General features: G+C 39.9%; 1 protein-coding gene across 1 annotated transcript; it reads left to right on the top strand.

Moving 5' to 3' along the window:
* Positions 1-2,544: 2,544 nt before the first annotated feature.
* LOC139736931 (uncharacterized) lies at positions 2,545-10,630 on the top strand. The gene is made up of 3 exons (XM_071647605.1): positions 2,545-2,833; positions 4,736-7,811; positions 9,416-10,630. The coding sequence occupies exons 1-3, from the start codon at positions 2,545-2,547 to the stop codon at positions 9,501-9,503; spliced, it is 3,453 nt and encodes a 1,150-aa protein (XP_071503706.1). The 3' UTR covers positions 9,504-10,630.
* The last annotated feature ends 9,297 nt before the right edge of the window (positions 10,631-19,927 follow it).

Here is a 19,927-nt window from a genome sequence, read left to right on the forward strand (position 1 = left end):
AGAGGAGGTAGGATGCTACGTGCTATGGGTCCTTTCCAAACTATGAAACTACCTCGACGCATTGACGATAGAGGCAGAAACATCTTCCATCCATCTCCACAACAGTGAATCTCGCCTGCGGCTCTCAGTCAGAACTGAAGGAGAGACTCGCATTCGTCGCTGAACCGTTCCCTCATTGGTTTTCCATCGTAAGTCCAACTAACTGGATATAAAAAGGTATCTGTAATGCTATTGGAATTTACTTCACGGAGAAAGTTGTTCCATGCAAACGTGGCATGCATTGACAGCTGTAGATGAGCTAGATCAAGTACATATAAACTAGTTCTCTTGACAGATTGAATGGCATGTAAATAATTTACAATAACGTCATGATAGGCTGTGTGGGTTACGTGACCAATATCATCTTGAGATATAGACATATCTTTTGCAAAAAAAAATGCGAAATAATATTTTATATGAGGGTACTGAATCAGAGAATAACTTCCTTTGCTTTGGGTTGTACTGTGTAAAAACAAACAAACAATACCATCAGAGAAGTTAGTCACCTTGAGCAGAGTTATTGAAAAGATAATGATGTGCTATAGTGTACACGAGTGATTAAGGAGGCCATTTCCTGACAATGCGTTATCAGCGTTTATGGTGCGCACTCATTCTTATTCCTTGAATGGGGCTAATACTACGCGATAAATATTTGCTCAACGAAAAAGCGAATATAGAGTGCACATGGCATAGGCATTTGAAAATTAATTTGTAGGTATACGGTATAGACTTTGAACTTCCTCCTTAAACATTTTGATACTGCTCTAAAATGAGCTATTCTATGAGTCTTAGGTGAACCCCCCCCCCCCAAAAAAAAAAAAACACACAAAACACACACACACACACACACACACACAAACAAACAAACAAACAAACAAACAAACAGTGTAGCAGTTAATTACCCTCGGGCTCCCATATGACTCTGTGATATCGGTAGCTGTATCCCGTGTGAATGATTATGAGCAACAAACGTGCTGAGCAAGCAAGTAAGACAGACGTTTCCCTTGCATACTCGGTATACGCGCGATCTGAATGGTCTTGGTTTTCTACACGAATATCATGGTTGAAAGCAATTTGCGTTCTGTAAACAGTGAATAATGACCATGTTGACCCTCGTACCAACTTGGAAGGCATCCATGGGAGGAATCTCAAAGCAAGAAAGTAATTGTTGCGTCACCTTTTCCCCGAAATTATCAGTCCAACTTCCTCTTTGTTTCAGTTGATAATTGCAAGTGAAACATAACAAATTCCAACATGTCCAATATTTGATTATGATTTCTTCTTGTTCACACCTAAGAGTGACAAAATTGGACTGAAAGGCATCTTCCGAAAACGAAGGCAGTACGTGAAATAGGCAAAAACTACTCTTAGGTCTGTTGAAAACAGGAACGATGTCCAATACACCACGAAACCCATGTCTATAAATAACCATGAGTTTAGATATTTAAACTCTGTACTGCAACAAGGAATCCCTGCTATTACTGTATTTCCTTTTTTTTTTTGTTATTTTCGGTGCCCACCGCCACCGTGGAAACACCATGCCCAGACTTCAGATGCCCTGTAGTGTGTAGCACTAAGGTATTGATACAGATGTTGCCCTATAAATAATCAATTTTATTTGAAGAAACGAAGGGTAGTGATGGAAGTGGAATAGTATCATAGTTGACCTGACGAACATTAAGTGCCCATTATCGAGTGGAACTGAATACACAAAATTGAAGAATTTACTGGCTAGGGCTCACTAAATTGTTCTGTACTGTATATTTTCATTTGACCTATTATAGTGGCTGATATCCCGGTGTATAGTCTTTGTGCTTTGCATTTGCCAAAGACCGAAAGTAAGCGGTCAAATGTGTTTATTGAAAAACGATAGCAGTGTGGACTAGACAGAGTGAATGTTGTTAGGAAGAAAGAGATAATATATAGTGTCTACTTGTAGAGCTTGTCCTTTTCTGTTGTCGTGCCAATCAGGCAGAATTATAAAATGATTGTGGTTTGGAGCGGCACGCTTAACGTGTTTCTCCATACTACAGTCAGAGTCGATGTCGAGGACTGTAACCATGCGTGCATTTCATACTCTGATACTCATCTTTTTAATCTGTATTTCCTCCAGGGGGTATGATTACAAGGCTATTGTAATGATCTTGGCTTATCGAAGAAAGTGTATGCTGGAATAAGAAGACGCGACGTTGCATGTATATTACTGCATGTATATGGGACAATAAGGAAATAATTTCGATCTTGCAAAGAAACAAATTCTCAGTATCTTTAGAAGTTTACAATATGAACGCTGAAATCACAATGCTTGGTCAATCTGGGAAAACCATATGCACCAGAGGTGTGTTTCATATTGTATGATTATTTATGTATGCTTTGAGAGCATGTATATTGATTAAGATATCGACAAGAGAAGAGTTAGAATTTGATGATAAGTTCTTTAGGTGCTTAATGCAGAACGATATTAACCTAATGCGAATCCTTCTCATTGCAGCTTTGAGAAAAATCATGGGTTATCACCGGGGCGACAACGGCATGGAAATGTTCCTTGGCGATTTGTCCAAAGAACTCGGCGCCAGCTGGAAGCAAGTCGGAAGGAGGCTCGGTATTCAAGAATCCGTCTTGGAAAACATCAAGCACGACTACAAAGAAGAAGGACAAGCTGAAATGGGGTTCCAGATGTTGCTACAATGGCGACAAAGGAATGGCATGGAACACCTAGCTTCGAAGCTGGATGACGGTTTGCGACGGGCTGAGCGGATCGACCTCGCAGAGATATTCGTACCGCGGCTAGAAGGTGAAATTATAGTGTGCGCCACGCAATTTGCAATAGGTTGCTGTAAATTGTATGCGACGAACACGTTTGTACAGGACAAATTTCAAAGCATACCCTTGTGTCGATATATAACATGGCCATGCAATCACGTTGAACTTCTGTAGAATGGTTGTTGACGGGCTTCAAATCTTAGAAAACAAACAAACATAGAGTGGTAAAATTTTTTCCCAATATAATGCCTTTGTGATGACTAGTGTGTTACCCTTCGCCCAAGCTTTACCTCTGCAGGTGAGAAGCAAACAGTGTGGTTCATTCTCTCACCATTGGGTAACAGGACACTAAAATGTCTTGATCAGACTGTCTTATGTCAAAGATTAGATCTATTTTTATGCCTCCGCCACGAAGTGGTGCCGGAGGCATTATGTTTTCGGGTTGTCCGTCCGTCCGTACGTCCGTACGTACGTCCGTACGTCCGTACGTCTGTACGTCCGTCCGTCCGCTTTCGTTTATGCGATAACTTGAGTAATATTTACTGGAATTTTACCAAACTTGGTCCAAGTATGAAGTATGATGGGGCAATAATTTGATTAGATTTTGGGTGAAATCGGCTAAAGGTCAAAGGTCAAGGTCAAATCATGAAATTGTATCCGTTTACGCGATAACTCAAGACTGGATGGAGTAAATTTCACCAAACTTTGTTGGAGGATGATGTATGATGGGACAATTACTTGATTAGTTTTTCAGTGAAATCGGACAGAGGTCAAAGGTCAAAGATCAAGGTCAAATCCTAAAATTTATCTGTTTACGTGATAACTCAAAACTGGATGAAGCAGCTTTCACCAAACTTGGTCCAAGGATGATGTATGATGGGACAATTAGTTGATATGATTTTAGTGACATTGGCAAGAGGTCAAAGGTCAAAAGGTCAAGGTCAAATGCTACAAATGTTGCAATTTCCCCCATATCTATGCAATGCCCGGAGGTATTTTCTTGAAACTTGGTGTGGACATGTACTACTGTGTAAAGATTCTCCAGAGAGAGTTTCATGTCATAAGGTCAAAGGTCAAAAGGTCTAAGGTTAGGTGAAAATGTTGCAATATCACTTTTCTCGCAAATGGTTCAATGTATCTTCGTGGAACTTGGTACTTACACATGTACTGACTGGAAGGGATTATCTAGGGAATTTAGGGGTCATGGGTCAATAGTCAGGGGTCAAAGGTCAAGGTCAACTCCTCAAAATCTTACTATTTCCCTCATATACTAGTATATGCAATGCTTGCATTATTAGTTTCAAAACTTATTACATGCATTACCTAATGGAGATTCTCTTGGAAATTTCCAGCCAGAAGGTCAAAGTCACAGGTTAAGGGTCAAAGGCCAGGTTTCAATGCCCCCCCCCCCAAAAAAAAAAAAATAAATAAATAAATAAATAAAAAAAAAAATAAAATCCCATTTTGTACCGTCATTACACTCTTTCTTCATACCTTGGAAATTACTCAATGCATAAACTTATAAAAAGTCTGTCAGAATTCAAGTAAAAATTCTCAATTCCCCAAATATGTGTACCTGCACTCTTAGAAAATTAAAGCAAACCCAGTTCAAGACATTTCTGACAAACCTGTCATTTCAATATTTTGCCAGTTATGTGAAACTGTCATGGATCACACATTGTGAAGACATTGTACTATACGCCTATTGGGAGAATCATGCATTATGGCGGAGGCATCAGTCGCCATAGCGACATTTCTAGTTTTTTTTAGTATTGACTGCATGCACCATAAGTTGGAGTTTTGTGTGTGTGCACATGTGTAAAATGCATGCAGCCTTTCATATAGCTATGTATGATGTTGTTGTAAATGACATTTTGATGAAATGTTTTTAAAATATCATAAATATTTTATCTGCTCCATTAATACATTTCAGAAAGTCTCAACGTCGAAAGAGGTAAAGTCGGAAGACCACCAGCCGAGATTGCCAAACAAGAAGAAGCCCTCATCCGATATTTGCGTAAATACTACAAGACGAGAAGTAAAGTTCCGGTGGTTCCTTGGGTTGGAAGAAGTGGCAAGGTTGTGACTGTGGAACTAGAAACGGTCTATACTAATCTTGAACTTCTCATTGATATTGATCATCCATATCTCCCTCTACGTATTCCTCTGAAACTGGAGAAGTTGTTTGATAAGGTAAGATTAGGCGACCTAACCGAAGAAGGAGATGAGATGACAACAAAGTCAGATGAGGATGGGGACATGGACAGCCAAAGCGAATTTCAGATTTGTCGGGTTGTCGCAAGGGGTCGCACAGGGAGTGGAAAAACAACGCTTCTCTTGAAGATGTCCGACGACTGGGCAAATCGGAAGCGTGGACCTCTGAAAGATGCTAAAGCAGTGTTTCTTATCCCATTGAGAAAATTCGACCACATGAGTAATCTGGGAGAAGCCATTGTCAGCCATCTTTTGCCATCGACGCTGTTCACTCCGGAGTTTGTGGAGAAATTCATTGAAGAGAACCAGAATGAAGTGGTTGTGCTTTTAGATGGCTACGATGAATTCAAAGGAAAAGGCCTGAATCAGGAAGAGTGTGGGAACATTGTGAAATTGTTGCAGAATGAATACCTTCCAGATGTTCGTGTTTTTGTCACAACGCGCCCTGGAAGAGTTGGAGACTTTCTGACTCTTGAAAATGACATATCGGACGAATATCGACATTTGGAGATAACAGGTTTTTCATCTGCAGACATCGACACCTACATCCGGAAGATCTTCGTCGGTAATCGTGGCAAAGTACTCGCTAATAGGCTCCTAAGGTACCTAGAAGAAAACCACTTGAAAACGGAACTAGCGTCGCTTCCGCTGATGTGCTGTGCATTTTGCCAACTGACAAAATTAACGGATGGACAGGATTTCAAGGATATGAACACCATCAGCACTTTGTTTGATAAGCTAATTCAGTGCCTTGTGAGATATCACCCTCGGTCGGCTGAACAAATGCAGCCAACGAGACAAAACAGGAATGAATCAACAACACAAAACCCTAACAGTAGAACTTCCGGTGCTTGCAGAGGTATGACCACCGAAGAAAGCAACAGCCTGCTTACCGAGCTGGGCAAAGTTGCACTTGAAGGGTTTTTCAGACCGTCGGATGAATCTCAGACAGAAGAACTGATCTTCAGTAGGAGGGACTTCCAAAATTGTAAACCTAGCGCAGAAGATGTCATCAGAGGAGGTTGCAAAATAGGCATCCTCTATCGTGATGCCGAAGCAGAATACAGACCGACAAAATACGAAGAGCTGGAAATCAACAATGAAGACATCGACAATTCCGCGCGAACCTTGTACTTTGTCTTGAAGATATTTCAAGAAAAACTGTCCGGGAAGTGTCTCGCTCAACTTTCCAAAGACAATGACCAAGAATTCATGCGCCATGTCAAATCTATCCAGTCGATGCAGCGAGCTACTGATCTCTGTAATGTCCTGATGTTTGCATGTGGGTCGGATATTCGAGCTGCGCGTGTCATCTTGGAACATATCGCTGAACTCCTGTTGCCGGAAGCTGACAAAATTTCTGACTTCATGAAAGGAAAGCTGCACTACACCAATTGTGGCCAGGTGCAAAAGATCATTGAGTTCTGCTTCCAGCTCAACTTTGAGAGCCAGAGTGAAGGGAAGCTTAACGATGTCCTAGGACGTATTCTCAGCGGCTGCACCCGAATCAGACTTGTCGGCATTTCGAGCTATGTCATGAAGTCTCTGGGGTATGCGTTAGAATACAGCGATGGGCTTCCCATCAAGGCACTGGAGCTCATCAGACTTCATCTCGACTCCAGTTCTGAGTTTCGAGAGTTTCTGAATACATTTTCTGGTTTGGAAGAGGAGGTGTCAAGCTCAATGAATAAGAAACTGCGAAAGAAAAAGAAACGTGGTTTGGTGGCGCTCACTCAGGAGAAGCGCATAGAAATGCTTCAAAATGGCGACTCAAAAGAAAGGTGTCCGAAGTATCTGTTACAGCGCACTGACGACGTATTCGTCACTCTGCTTCCAGTGTGGCAGAACATCAGCAAGATGCAAAAGAGTGAGTGGAACTTTCGACCAGTCATTGAGGGCTTGAGACACTGCCCCCTGGAAGAATTGATCCTGAATGGAGTCAAAGCAGAGCCAAACGACTGGATGACACTGTTTTCCACGATCGGAAGTACGTCGTTTAATTCCCTGCAAAAACTGACACTTGGAATGACAGGCATCGAGGATGAGCATCTTGCAAGTCTTGCACCGGCTATCAGATCCCAGACTAACCTGCGGTATTTGAAACTGTCAGGGAACGAGGTTGGTATCGACTTTCTAGAAGCACTTGAGGGCGACCCGCTGACAACGTTAGAGACTCTGATTTTGGACAAAACAGAAATGGACACGCAGGCGCTTGAATTGCTTGGAAAGCTTCTCTCCTGCTTTCCTGCGTTACGAAAACTTGACATCCGACGCAATGAAGGCTCTACTAACCTTGCAATAAAGAGTGTACTTGATAACGTGCACCACTGTGAAAACCTAGAGTGCTTCATGATCTCTCTGTATCAGGTTACAGGAAGTGTATTCGACACTCTTCACCAGAAGGTAGTATCCATGGAAAAGCTGAAAGAATTACACCTTGTTCACACTCCATATCCCGAGATGGTCCTGCGGAAAGTTGCTGGTATGCTTCCTATGCTGTCAAGACTTCAAGACCTGAGAATATCGGGCAAACCTCCTAACAAGACTGAAACGGGCAAACCTCCTAACGAGACTGAAACGGGCAAACCTCCTAACGAGACTGAAAGTCAATCAAGTCACGGGGCGACAGACGGAGGAGTCAGCACTGCCATTGCACGGAGTTTCGCGGATTCCATTGTTGCTACCACTTCGCTCACGTTCGTCAGTCTCTTGTACTACACCATGGATGCAGCAGGGTTTCTCTATCTCCTGGAGAAATGTGACATGGCAACTGAAAATGGGCTGCAAACGCTTAGGTGAGTATACATACTTCAAGAGGAGTACCCTTTTCCATATATTAAAAGAATTGATTTCTAAAGACAACATCGAGACTTCCTATTATATGATTTTCTGTTGAACATTGGTGTACATACAAATTAATAAATCATTTGCAATGCTATTTCATTTCGCAAAGTGCCATTTAATGAACTTTTCCCCAAAAATTCTGTTTCTGACATCGATGTACAGATCAAACAATTTAACGTTCAAGATGACTTTTCTGAATAATAGTTCAAAGTATATGCAGCAAATAATAGTTATAATAATAATAATAATAATAATAGTTGCATTTATATGGCGCTTTGTACTGGTGTTAGCAGACTGGTGCTATACATACAAAAAGACTAGAAAACACAACAACATTAGGACAATGCAAAACCGAAATTACATCACAAAAGAAGAGGGAAAAAAGTCATGTGATACAGTCATACAACAATAATAACTGACTGTGCGTGCCTCCAGAAAAAAAATACAAGTGATTAGACAGACGAGTTTTGAGGAGGATTTTGAATGATTCAAGTGATGAGAAATTCTGAATATATATGAAGAGGGAGTTTATTCCAAAGGGTGCGGGTAATAGAGGAGAAGGCTCGGTCACCATAACGGGTTTTTGTATACGTGAGCCATGAAGTAATTGGAGCTAGGAAGATGGGATCTGGCAAAAGAGGAGGAGCGAAGAGAGACTAGGTTTTGAAGACATGGGTGCAAGATTACGTGTGATTTTGTACATCTGAAGTACGATCTTGAAGGTAATGCGGGTGTGGACCGGTAGTCAATGGAGTGAGCGTGTATAACGTGCAAAATAAAATCTAGAATATCGATATCGGGACATACGAGATAACTAAGTACAATGTAGTAATCTTAAAGTGTAACTTGTAAAAAAAAGAAACAGTTACTCTTGTGCAATGCTACCTGTCACTGATGAGCATGTAGGCGCATAGGTTAACCCTCGAACGAACATTTATATGTTTGGTTTTTTTTTCACTCATAAACGATTTATTCTTATCAAGTTATGTCATGTTGAAATGACGTATTGAAGGTTACGTCTGCACAGCTGCTACAGTCTAATGTATCAACGCAATCCCGATATTCATAACATCATTAAAGTTAAATGCAGAAGAGGAGAAAACGTTATTCAGTCCCTCTTTTCAAGATTATTGGAGAGTTGTATGATACATGTAACTTTGCAAGATACATGTACCCTTTCAAACACATTTGTGTCCCCTCACGATTGTCGCATATATTCTATTACATTTAACACTGATTTTCAAAGTATCTACTTTACCAAAACATTAGTTGTCAGATGGACAGGTGACTTCGCATCGAATGTTGTTGTTGGGGTTTTTTTTTTCGTTGCATTTCCCTTTCCTTTGGTAATTTCGTAGGGAAAGTAAGTTGACGAAGTAAGACAGTGTAAGATAACGAAGAATCATTAATTCAGTGATCTGATATCGAATGTCTTTTCCGCAACCCATTTTTTTTTTTTTTATGACAGAAAGTTTTCTTTGCTGAAAGAGCCACATGGTGATCTTATTTTCTCCCTTTGCCTTGTTTATTCCTTCTCGAATGGAATGACCTCAAGATTCTCAAAGGAGTACGTTCCAAAAGATGACCACGTTAGTCTACCAGTGAGGGAGGCAGAGAAGAAATTCCTCCGGATATGGGTCTGATGTGAGAGAGTCATCAACGAGGAGGCCAGCTAACTCGGAACATTTCGACACAACAGGGTCGTCCATCTTGCTCTATAGTAAGAAGGAGAAGATGTGTCTTTTTGTTATGTACAGTAAAGACAATCTGGAAATTACATTATATCTGACGTTATTATCTAAACGTGTATATATGTGTATTTTCTGCGTATTTCATCATTGCCTACATGATACTCATTACCCTCACCGCGCTTATTTATGTTTTACCGTGATTGGTAATTAATGTATCTTTGGATTCGTTACAGGGCTCAAACCGTACTCTGTAAGCGTTTGGGAGCTCAGTTGAGAAAGCGTCAGTACGTCATGGGTTAGAGGGGGTCACATTTTGTAGTAACAGGGTCGTTCACCTGGCGCGTTTGAACTACCTACAGATGTCAGAACAAAGAGAATGAACTCTTTTCAATATGACGTACATGTATATAATAATATGTGCATGTTACGCTCATTCTTGGCATGCTAACTTTTGGTATGCTTTTGGTACTCTTTTGAAGCACATTATAGGGAAGTGGTCCACTTTTGGCTCGGTTCGGTACATCAAACTTTAGGAGCGTTCGAGTGCACCTCTGGCGCAGGTTCGGTACAGTTCGGTTCGCTTTACGAGAGCGCTCGAATGCATCCTTTGTCTTTTTGTTAGCAACATTTTTGAAATTTTCTTGAACGAATGGGATGAAATTTTCTGGGCAAGTCAGACCCTGGGTAATGAAGGACATTATTCATTCGAAGCGATATGGATCACTGTCTAGATCCAGGAATGTCTTCACAATTCAAAGTCACATCAAATATACCGTTAAGTTTTTTAATAAGACTTCATGTTTCTCGTCATTTCAGAATTGTTATTTGGTCTCTGAAGTAGACTAAAAGAAGTCGGGGAAAATATTTTGTGTGTGCGTGTGTGTTTTCTTTTATGAAGCATTATTGGAATGCCTTTGTAGCGCATTTGAGCCCATTTCTTCTTGTATTCATTGTTCAGCACCAAAATTAGGTGGTAGAGCCTATCATGTCATGTTACAGAAGAATATGTTACGTTATTTACATGTACAACGTGTGTATCTGTGTGTGTGTGTGTGTGTGTGTGTGTGTGTGTGTGTGTGTGTGTGTGAGTGTATCTTTTAACATGTAACAAGGTGTAACTTCGGCAGCACTTCGGCAGCACAAACTGGAATATTTATGAAGACAGAGAAGCGTTGTGTACATCCAATTTTTTTTTTTCAAATTAGTAATTCTGCCCACAATGTTATGTCTCTGCTGACATTTCCACAGGAAAAAAAAAAGGTTTATGCAATGTTCAAGATTACGTGCAATGCATACACTTGAAATAAAGCAACGCCACTGAAGCCGGAATTTCATTTTAATGTTTCTAAATCGTTTAATACATGAGTGAAACATGACATAAAATTTTAATGACAGAAATGATAGATATAAAATTCTGAACAACTTTGCACGTGAAAATGCATAATAGGTAAAAAGTGTTACACTACATATATATATTGCATAGCGGTCTGAACACCATGTTTCCATGCATGTGTATTTAGTAGGAAAAATTAACTTTTGCGATACTTTTTTAAAGAGTGTATAAATATTTTTCATATCAAAAGCTGAAATGTTTATTCCTCCGACGTTCGAACCAAACTGAGTTATTTTGTGTATACTACTTACATGGGCTATATCAGATGCCATTTTTTTCCCCACTGGACAAGCCGAATGTATAATATAGGCCTACATTCTCGTTCCATTGAAATGAAACACGGAAACCACACGAGACATTCGGTTAGTGGCAACAACACTCCCTGAATTTTCACGACAAAAAGTGTTTAAAAAGAATATCTGCTTGTGAGGACGGTATACAGTGTATTGACAAGAGTCCGTATTAAAACAGCCAGCAGGGACGGTTTCATTATGGGCATCTATTGGTTCTTAAACACCGTATCATAAGAATTAATGGACATCCATAAGAAACCGTCCCCGCCTCTGCTCTGGCTGTGGCATACATTAAACCCAGAATGAACATTCTTGCTTGCAGTATTTGCCTATGAATCACCTTGTAATGGTATGACCGTTGAACTAAGTGTATTACAGTATTTCCTCCACAAAGGTATTGCTAAAGCGTTGACGCGTTTACGTTTTTATCTCACGAAAATTGATCTCCGTCAACTTATCTAGCACTTGTTACCTTGTAACTCCAGATCATATAGATTGAGAGTAGAACCGCGCGCAACGTTTTGCTCGTTCATACTGTCGCTAGGCTGTACATAATGTATATGGTGGTAATGTGGTTGAACTAGAATCGATCGATGCTGTTTGTTATTATTCATTCCAGTATTACATATATGACAAAATGTTACCTTTAATTGTAGTCCCCGAACAGAGTTCGGAGGATACTATGGATTTGGCCTCGTTGCGCCGCCGCGTCCGCGTCCGCCGCAGAGATTTTCTTGTGAGCGCTCCACTGGCTGCAGTTCTTCTTAGATCATCTTCATATTTGGCATGAAGGTGTATTATGGTAAAACGAAGACGCCTATCGTTTTTGGTGATGGCGCCCTTGCTTGTTCCGTCTTTATACACGAAAAGGTAAATTTAACAGGATCTGCTTGTGTGTGCGACGCAGGCCTTGTTTCTTGACCGATTTTAGTCAAATTTGGTATGTAGATGTATCATAGTCAAATCTATACACCCATACCTATTGATAATGCTGCCCTCACTGTTCCACCTTTTACAGGGTCAAAGGTCACCTTGATCATGTCAAAATGTGCAAAAGTGCTTATTTATGCAATAACTTGATTGTTACTCAACGGATTTTATTCAGACTTGCTAAAGGGGGTATCTCACTGAGCGGCGAACGTTTGCGAACGTAGCGAATTTGGGAATTCGCCATGGTTCGTAAACGGTTGCAAAAGGTTCGTTAACATTCGCAAGAAAGTTCGCAAACGGTTTTTAGTGTCGCAAACAGTTTTTCTTGTCGCAAAGAAATTTTGAACATGTTCAAAATTTCTTTGCGAACTTTTGCGAATTTGTATTTTCGCTAACAGTTGCAAACATTCGCAAACATTCGCAAACATTCGCAAAACACTCGTAAGAATTCGCAAACGGTCGTAATACGGTGTCGCTAACATTTTTATATGATTCGCCACTGCTTGCGAACAAGTAACCACATGGTTCCTATAAAAGCTTCTGAAACAGACAAGGTTCCACTCTAGAAAGTTCTTGAGGCTCTTGACATCTCCATCATGATTGTAATTGCTTCAAAAGCTTTTCATATTGACTAAAGTCTGTCCTCTGCATCAAGCACTCTCTGAATCTCTTTCTTTTCTTCTTCCTTTCTTGTTTTTCTTTATTTTATTTCTCTTATACTGCACAACTCTCTAAAAAGAAAGAGTGAAAATGTTCACTCTTGAAGGAGTGAATTACAGAAAAGAGTGAGTTTTGAGTGAAATTGGAGTGAATTTTGAGTGAAAATATCTATTTTCACTCATTTTGGAGTGACCTCAGGGATCGCTCGAAAATCTTGGAGTGATCCCTGAGGTCACTCAAAAATGAGTGAAAATGAACATTTTCACTCCAAAATAACTCTAATTTCACTTGAAACTCACTCTTTTCTGTTATTCACTTCTTCAAGAGTGAACATTTTCACTCTTTCTTTTTTAGAGAGAATAGCTGTAGCAGCAGCCTGACAAAGCAGCTCTTCAAGGATAGCAACACCTTGAGCCTCTTCTTGGCAGAAATTTATTTCCATATCCTGGAAATCCATCTTGAACGGTTGTCACAAGAGATCTGAATTCAGTGGAAGGTTTTATGTCGTTTTATTGGTCTTACTATACACAATCGCCTAGTACTTTTCTAGGTCCAAGAACATTCGCAAAATTGTCGCAAATGATTCGCAAACAGTTGCTAATATTTGCAAAACTGTCGCTAACATTTGCAAAATTGTCGCTAACATTTGCTAACATTCGCTAATAGTCGCCACCTGTGTTCGCAAACACTTTCGCAAACATTCGCTAAAGTGTTGCTAATTGTCGCTAAACATCGCTAAAAGTCGCTAACTGTCGCTAATGGCAGAAGCGAACTTTGATTTTTTCGCAAACATTCGTCAGAAAAGTTGGCGAATCTCGAATTCGCTACGTTCGCAAACGTTCGCCGCTCAGTGAGATACCAGCTTAAGGAGGTGTATGGGTGGTCGTTCTACATGAAGTACACAACAGTTTGTGGTGACGGCGGCGGCACCCTCAGTGTTCCGACTTGGATGCCATGTCACATTTTTTGTGTGCACTCTATCAGCCACATTTCTTATCAATTTTTCTTCAAATTTGGCAAAAAGGTGCATTATAATGAAATGAAGATGCCTATTGTTTTTGGTGGTGGCGCCCTCGCTTGTTCCATCTTTCTACATGAAAAGGTAAATTTAAAGGGTTTTCGTGCGTGTGCGACGCTGGCCTTGTTTCTTGACCGATTTTTTTTCTTTTTTTTTCAAATTTGGTATGTAAATGTATCATTGTCAAATTTATACACCTATACCTATTGATAATGCTGCCCTCGCTGTTCTACCTTTTACAGGGTCAAAGGTCACCCTGATCATGTCAAAATTCGCAAAGATGCTTATTTAGGCCATAACTTCATTGTTACTGGATTTTACTCAGACTTGCTGAGGAGGTGTATGGGTGGTCATTCTGCGTGAAGGACACAACAGTTTGTGGTGACGGCGCCCTCAGTGTTCCGACTTGGAGGCCATGTCACATTTTTTGTATTATGCTCTATAAGCCACGTTTCTTGTCGGATTTTACTCAAACTTGCTATGGAGGTTTGTGAGGGGTTATTCTAGGTAACAAAAGTTTCCATTGACAGCGCCCTCATTGTTCCGACTTTTAAGGATGCCATGTCACATTTCTTGTATTATGCTCTATAAGCCACATTTCATGTCGGATTTTACTCAAACTTGCTATGGAGGTTTGTGGGGGGGGGGGGGGGTTATTCTAGGTAACAAAAGTTTCCATTGACAGCGCCCTCATTGTTCCGACTTTTAAGGATGCCATGTCACATTTCTTGTATTATGCTCTATAAGCCACATTTCATGTCGGATTTTACTCAAACTTGCTATGGAGGTTTGTGGGGGGGGGGGGGGGGGGGGTTATTCTAGGTAACAAAAGTTTCCATTGATAGCGCCCTCATTGTTCCGACTTTTAAAGATGCCATATCTTATTTCTTCTATGTGCTATACTACATGTAAACTCATTTCTCATAGGATTTTATTCAGACTTGCTAAGGATCGGTGAAAGGATGGTCATTCTACATGTACATGTAGGACACGACAGTTTGTGGTGGTAGTGCCCTCAATGCTCCAACATGGATGCCAGTCACAGTTCTTGTACATGCTCTATCAGCCACATTTCTTGTCGGATTTTATTCGAACTTGCTATTGAGGTTTATGGGGAGTTACTCTATATAGGTAACAAAAGTTTTCATTGCCAGCGCTCTCATTGTTCAACCGTTTATAGGATGACATGTCATATTCCTTGTATGTGCTATATACTAGCCTCGTTTCTCGTCGGATTTTGTTATATCTTGCTACAGTTGCCATATTATACAACATTCTGGCCTAAAAATTAATCCAGATGGGGTATTGGAGACGGGTTCAGGGGATACATGTGCTCGAACGGGTCTCCTGTGCGAGTGCTCTAGTTATGTACAGTGTGTTGACAATCTTCCGACTGGGGTGACTTGGGTACTATTGATCATGGTTATCTAGTAAATGTATATGTATGGTTCTGTGTATGCTTTGAGGATTTTACCTCATAAAAATGAAATCAACTACATTGTACATTGTAATTTGTATTATCAATCGTGTAATACATATGTGGCGTTGAGACTTCAAGAGTGATGAAATTGTCGTTTCTGAAATAAATTTGTTCTCTGTTGAAAATTAATCTTATGCTCCTTGATAGTTTCTTGATTGCGTCCGTCGGTCCCCGCATTATGATAATGCCCTTATCTTATGACGAACAGAATACGCGTAGTTATTTTGGAATGGACTGAGGGACTACAACGTACCAAAGTTTGTATAGCTTATATACATCTTTTCCCCTTCCCCCAAATACTTGTAGTGTGACTTTTACGATATGTTAAGCGATATCCCTCTCACTCTACTACGTACAAGTATTTGTTGACCTGCACATCCTATAATCTCTTTATCCAACAGATAGGTTCCTTTCTCTATTAATCAATACATAAGCTACACAAAATTAGAGACCATGTAGGGGTTCATCATACTTCCATATTATAAAATGGTGAATACACTGTAATTTGCGTCGTTCTGGGTATACAGTACTTTCTATGTGTTTTCCATGATATTGATCCGAGTGTCACGTGATGATAATGACACGAATTTACCAAGAAACGAACTTTCTTTGCATGGAATAATGACAGATACGTGTATTACCGTTCTGCTCCCTTGAATTTGAATCATGAATTTCATTCCTTCATGATCGAAATTTAAAAATAACGGGTGCACATCACGAGCACGACATTCGCGAGTTATACAACACACGAGTCATACAGCCCACTAGGAAAAAAAAAACAACAACCTAAAGTTAACAAGACCCACGAGCTCGACCTACGGACAACAACAACAACAAAAAAAAAAGACCCACGAGCTTCACATATCCCGGGGCGTAACTTAGGTCGTGTCGAGCTCGTGGACCTTGTTTGCTTAATGTCTACCTCATGAGCTTTTTTTTTTTTTAACTTGTGTCTAGCACGTGGGCCTGTATTACCTAAGTGTCTAGCTTGTGGGTATGTTTTATAAGATGTCAAAAGCGCATGAGCTGTATGACTAGTGGCTGGTGTTCAGCTCGTGGGATAACCCCAAAATAACAAATACAAAACACTTCCGTAAAACGAACACAGTAATGAAATTACGGTTACTACGAAGCACAAATTTAAGCCGCAACATAATCCGCTTTGTTTTGTTTTGTTGTTGTTGTTGTTGTTGTTGTTGTTGTTGTTGTTGTTGTTGTTGATGATGATGTTGTTGCTAATGTTTATATATTCGGTTATAACAAAATTTCGATATAACGAAAAAAAAAAAACAACTGCCGGACCCAAGAACTTCTTTGTAACGGGAGTCCACTGTATAGCAGATGAATGGCATTAGTATTGATAGAGTAACGTCATAATCATTAAAAGTGTGCGCGAGAGTGTGTGTTACTTGTGTGTTTGTTTGTGTGTGCGTGTATGGGGGTGATAGCAATGATTATGACCTTTTATGATAATCTCTGATGTCTCGTATAGTTCATACTTAGCAACTTTGTGCGTTCAACATAGGCATTTTTTTTTTTACGTCGGTTGAGAATGAGAATGGCGTTAGGTAGTCGTGAACTTGGGTTTAGTGGCAATTTAACGCCCTTCTTATTCTCGCCCGATTACTTTTTTTTTTTACCTTAAAAAAAACAGTGCCTCACAATGAATTAAACTTTCCTTTCAACTGGCACACAGGAAGTAGGCCATATACGGATATTACATCGCATAGTTACAGGTGAGGTAAAGTACTGTAATGATGAAGGCCAGATGAAGAGGTATACCTTATAAAAACCTGATTACATTATCATAGTTGCACAGTAACATTGCTTATGCAAACATTTGTATTATAGGCTCTCTGCGAGACTTTTTGTATTAACTTTTTAAATTAAAGGATACAATTCAAATAATGAAATATTCTGAGCACTGAAAATAAGAAATACAAATTCTTATAATAGAAATGAAATATGAGGATATGTGGGAAAAAAATCCGTTTCTCACCACCTGCTCCTTTAGTACCCTTCTTCCATTGTGCATGTACTTAGTTAAGTCGGAGCTCATACACTGTAATAGGAATTAGATGTACATGTATTTGTATATGTACTAAGGTAATACTTCTATAATGAAAAGTTCTTATTTGATTTGAATTTTGATCGATAAGTAATGCGCTATTATATATTTGTGTATTGCTTTTGTAATCATATAATCCCATTTTCTTTGCTCATTTTTCCACTAATAATTATACCCCCGCCAAACGAAGTTTGAAGGGGGTATATAGGAATCAGCGGACGGTCGGGCGGTCGGGCGGTCGGTCGGGCGGTCGGGCGGTCGGTCGGTCGGTCGGGCGGTCGGGCGGTCGGGCGGTCGGGCGGTCGGTCCGTTGCAAATCTTGCGTCGCGAACTACTTCCTCAGTTTTCAACCGATTCCCATAAAACTTGGCACAGATGTGTGCCTTGGGTTGTAGATGTGCAAGACGTATTTTTTGACAGTACCCAAAGTACGTTGCCATGGTAACGGCATATTATGGGCAAAAATGGGTACAAATCTTGCGTCGCGAACTCCTCCCACAGTTTTTGATCAGTTTTTATGAAATTAGGTACAGATGTTCATCTGAATATGTTAATGTGCAAGACACATATTTCCGCAGTGGCAAAAAGTGCGTTGCCATGGTAACGGCATGTTATTGGTAAAATATAGGGCAAAATGCGTCATGGCAAAACTGCTTCATCAGTGTTCTTCCAATTCTCATGGAATCCATATTGAATGTTTGTCTTAGGATATAGGTCAGCATGACACATTTCTTGACAGTGACAAAAAGTATGTTGCCATGGTAACAGCTCACATATTATGAGCCAAAATGATGGAAAATTTTGTGTTGCAAACTACTTCCTCAGTTTTTGCCCAATTTCCATGAAACTTGGTACAGATGTGTGCCTTTGGTTGTAGATGTGCAAGACGCATTTTTCGACAGTACCCGAAAGTACGTTGCCATGGTAACGGCATATTAATGGCAGAAGATCAAGGAAAGATCTTGCGGATTTAACTACTTCCTCAGTTTTTTGACCAAAGCTTATGAAATGTGGCACACACCTTGATCTTGGTGGGAAGATTTGGAAGACATATTTTTCGGACGTGTCGGAAGCTGCGTTGCCATGGTAACGGCATATAAATGGCAGAAGATCAAGGAAAGATCTTGCGGATTGAACTACTTCCTCTGTATTCGACTGAAGCTCATGAAATGTGGCACACACATTGGTCTTGGTGGGAAGATGTGCAAGACATATTTTTTGGACATGTCGGAAGCTGCGTTACCATGGTAACGGCATATTAATGGTGGAAGATCAAGGAAAGATCTTGTGGATTGAACTACTTCCTCAGTTTTTGACAAAAGCTTATGAAATGTGGCACACACAATAGTCTTGGTGGGAAGATGTGCAAGACATATTTTTCGGACGTGTCGGAAGCTGCGTTGCCATGGTAACGGCATTTAAATGGCAGAAGATCAAGGAAAGATCATTCCTTAGGTAAGACTGTCGTCACGGGGCGGGGGTATTAATCACCTTAAGTGATATTTCTAGTTTATATTCTTTCTGGTCAGCTTATTCTGTCTTTATTATTTAATGTGTTTACATTATACATGTACAGTGTTTACGTACATTTTATAAATGGTAAGGATATTCTAAGAAATCGGCTCTAGCATTGGCTGATACTAGTGACCATTACCATGAGTGGAGAATGGATAAATCAATACAAACTGTACTATTAATCAATCACTTATCGAATTGATTGATTGATATATCAAATGATGAAATTATGGTCGTTTTTTAAAGAAAGACTGAAATACTGAAAATTAAATTCTACAGAAATGATATCCGAATATTTCTGTTGATTTTTCTGCAAAGGTAATTTATTTGGTTTATTGCCACTTGGTCTAAAATCAGATGGTCTACTTTCCAGTTCGTCTAACACCACTACGGCTAAACTCATTTGGTCTACTATCGATTTCTTCTAATGCCCATTTTGTCCAATTCTCACTTGGTCTAATACCCAGTTTGGCTAATTATTATTTCGTCTAATAACCAGATGGTCTAATAGTAATTTTGCATCCTTGGATATTTTCCACTTTAGTCTATTCAACCATGGGTATTAGACGACATGGGCATAGCCAATATGTGGAAGGAGACTAATGGTAAAGAGGCTAAGTGGCAATTCAATGATCATTAAACGAACTGGTTGAAGATGAAATGGGATTAGACCATATGGGTTGATGCTAAATACCTATGAGACAAAGTGGGGGTAGACCAGGCGATAGATAGCCATATTTTATTTCTGTTCTTTTTTAGCATATTTGCATATAGGAACTACTGATACTTGTGAAGAAATGCGCACGTTGTATATTTTACATTATTATATATACTTTGCACATAAATCAAAAGGACAATAAACATCTGTCCCGATGTCAGCACTAATATTTGCATTAAACCCTTTAAAAGCAGTCCACTCTGACAGAACTTCTTATACAGCTGACTGTCAAACCGTTATATGCAAATATACGTGTACTTATCTTGAGGCAGATAAACAGAGGATTAATCATTAACTTCCA

This window comes from Diadema antillarum, unplaced genomic scaffold, assembly GCF_040938485.1.
Source record: "Diadema antillarum isolate AM-2024a unplaced genomic scaffold, OU_Dant_1.0 seq00000674_RagTag, whole genome shotgun sequence".
Classification (NCBI taxonomy): Eukaryota; Metazoa; Echinodermata; class Echinoidea; order Diadematoida; family Diadematidae; genus Diadema; species Diadema antillarum.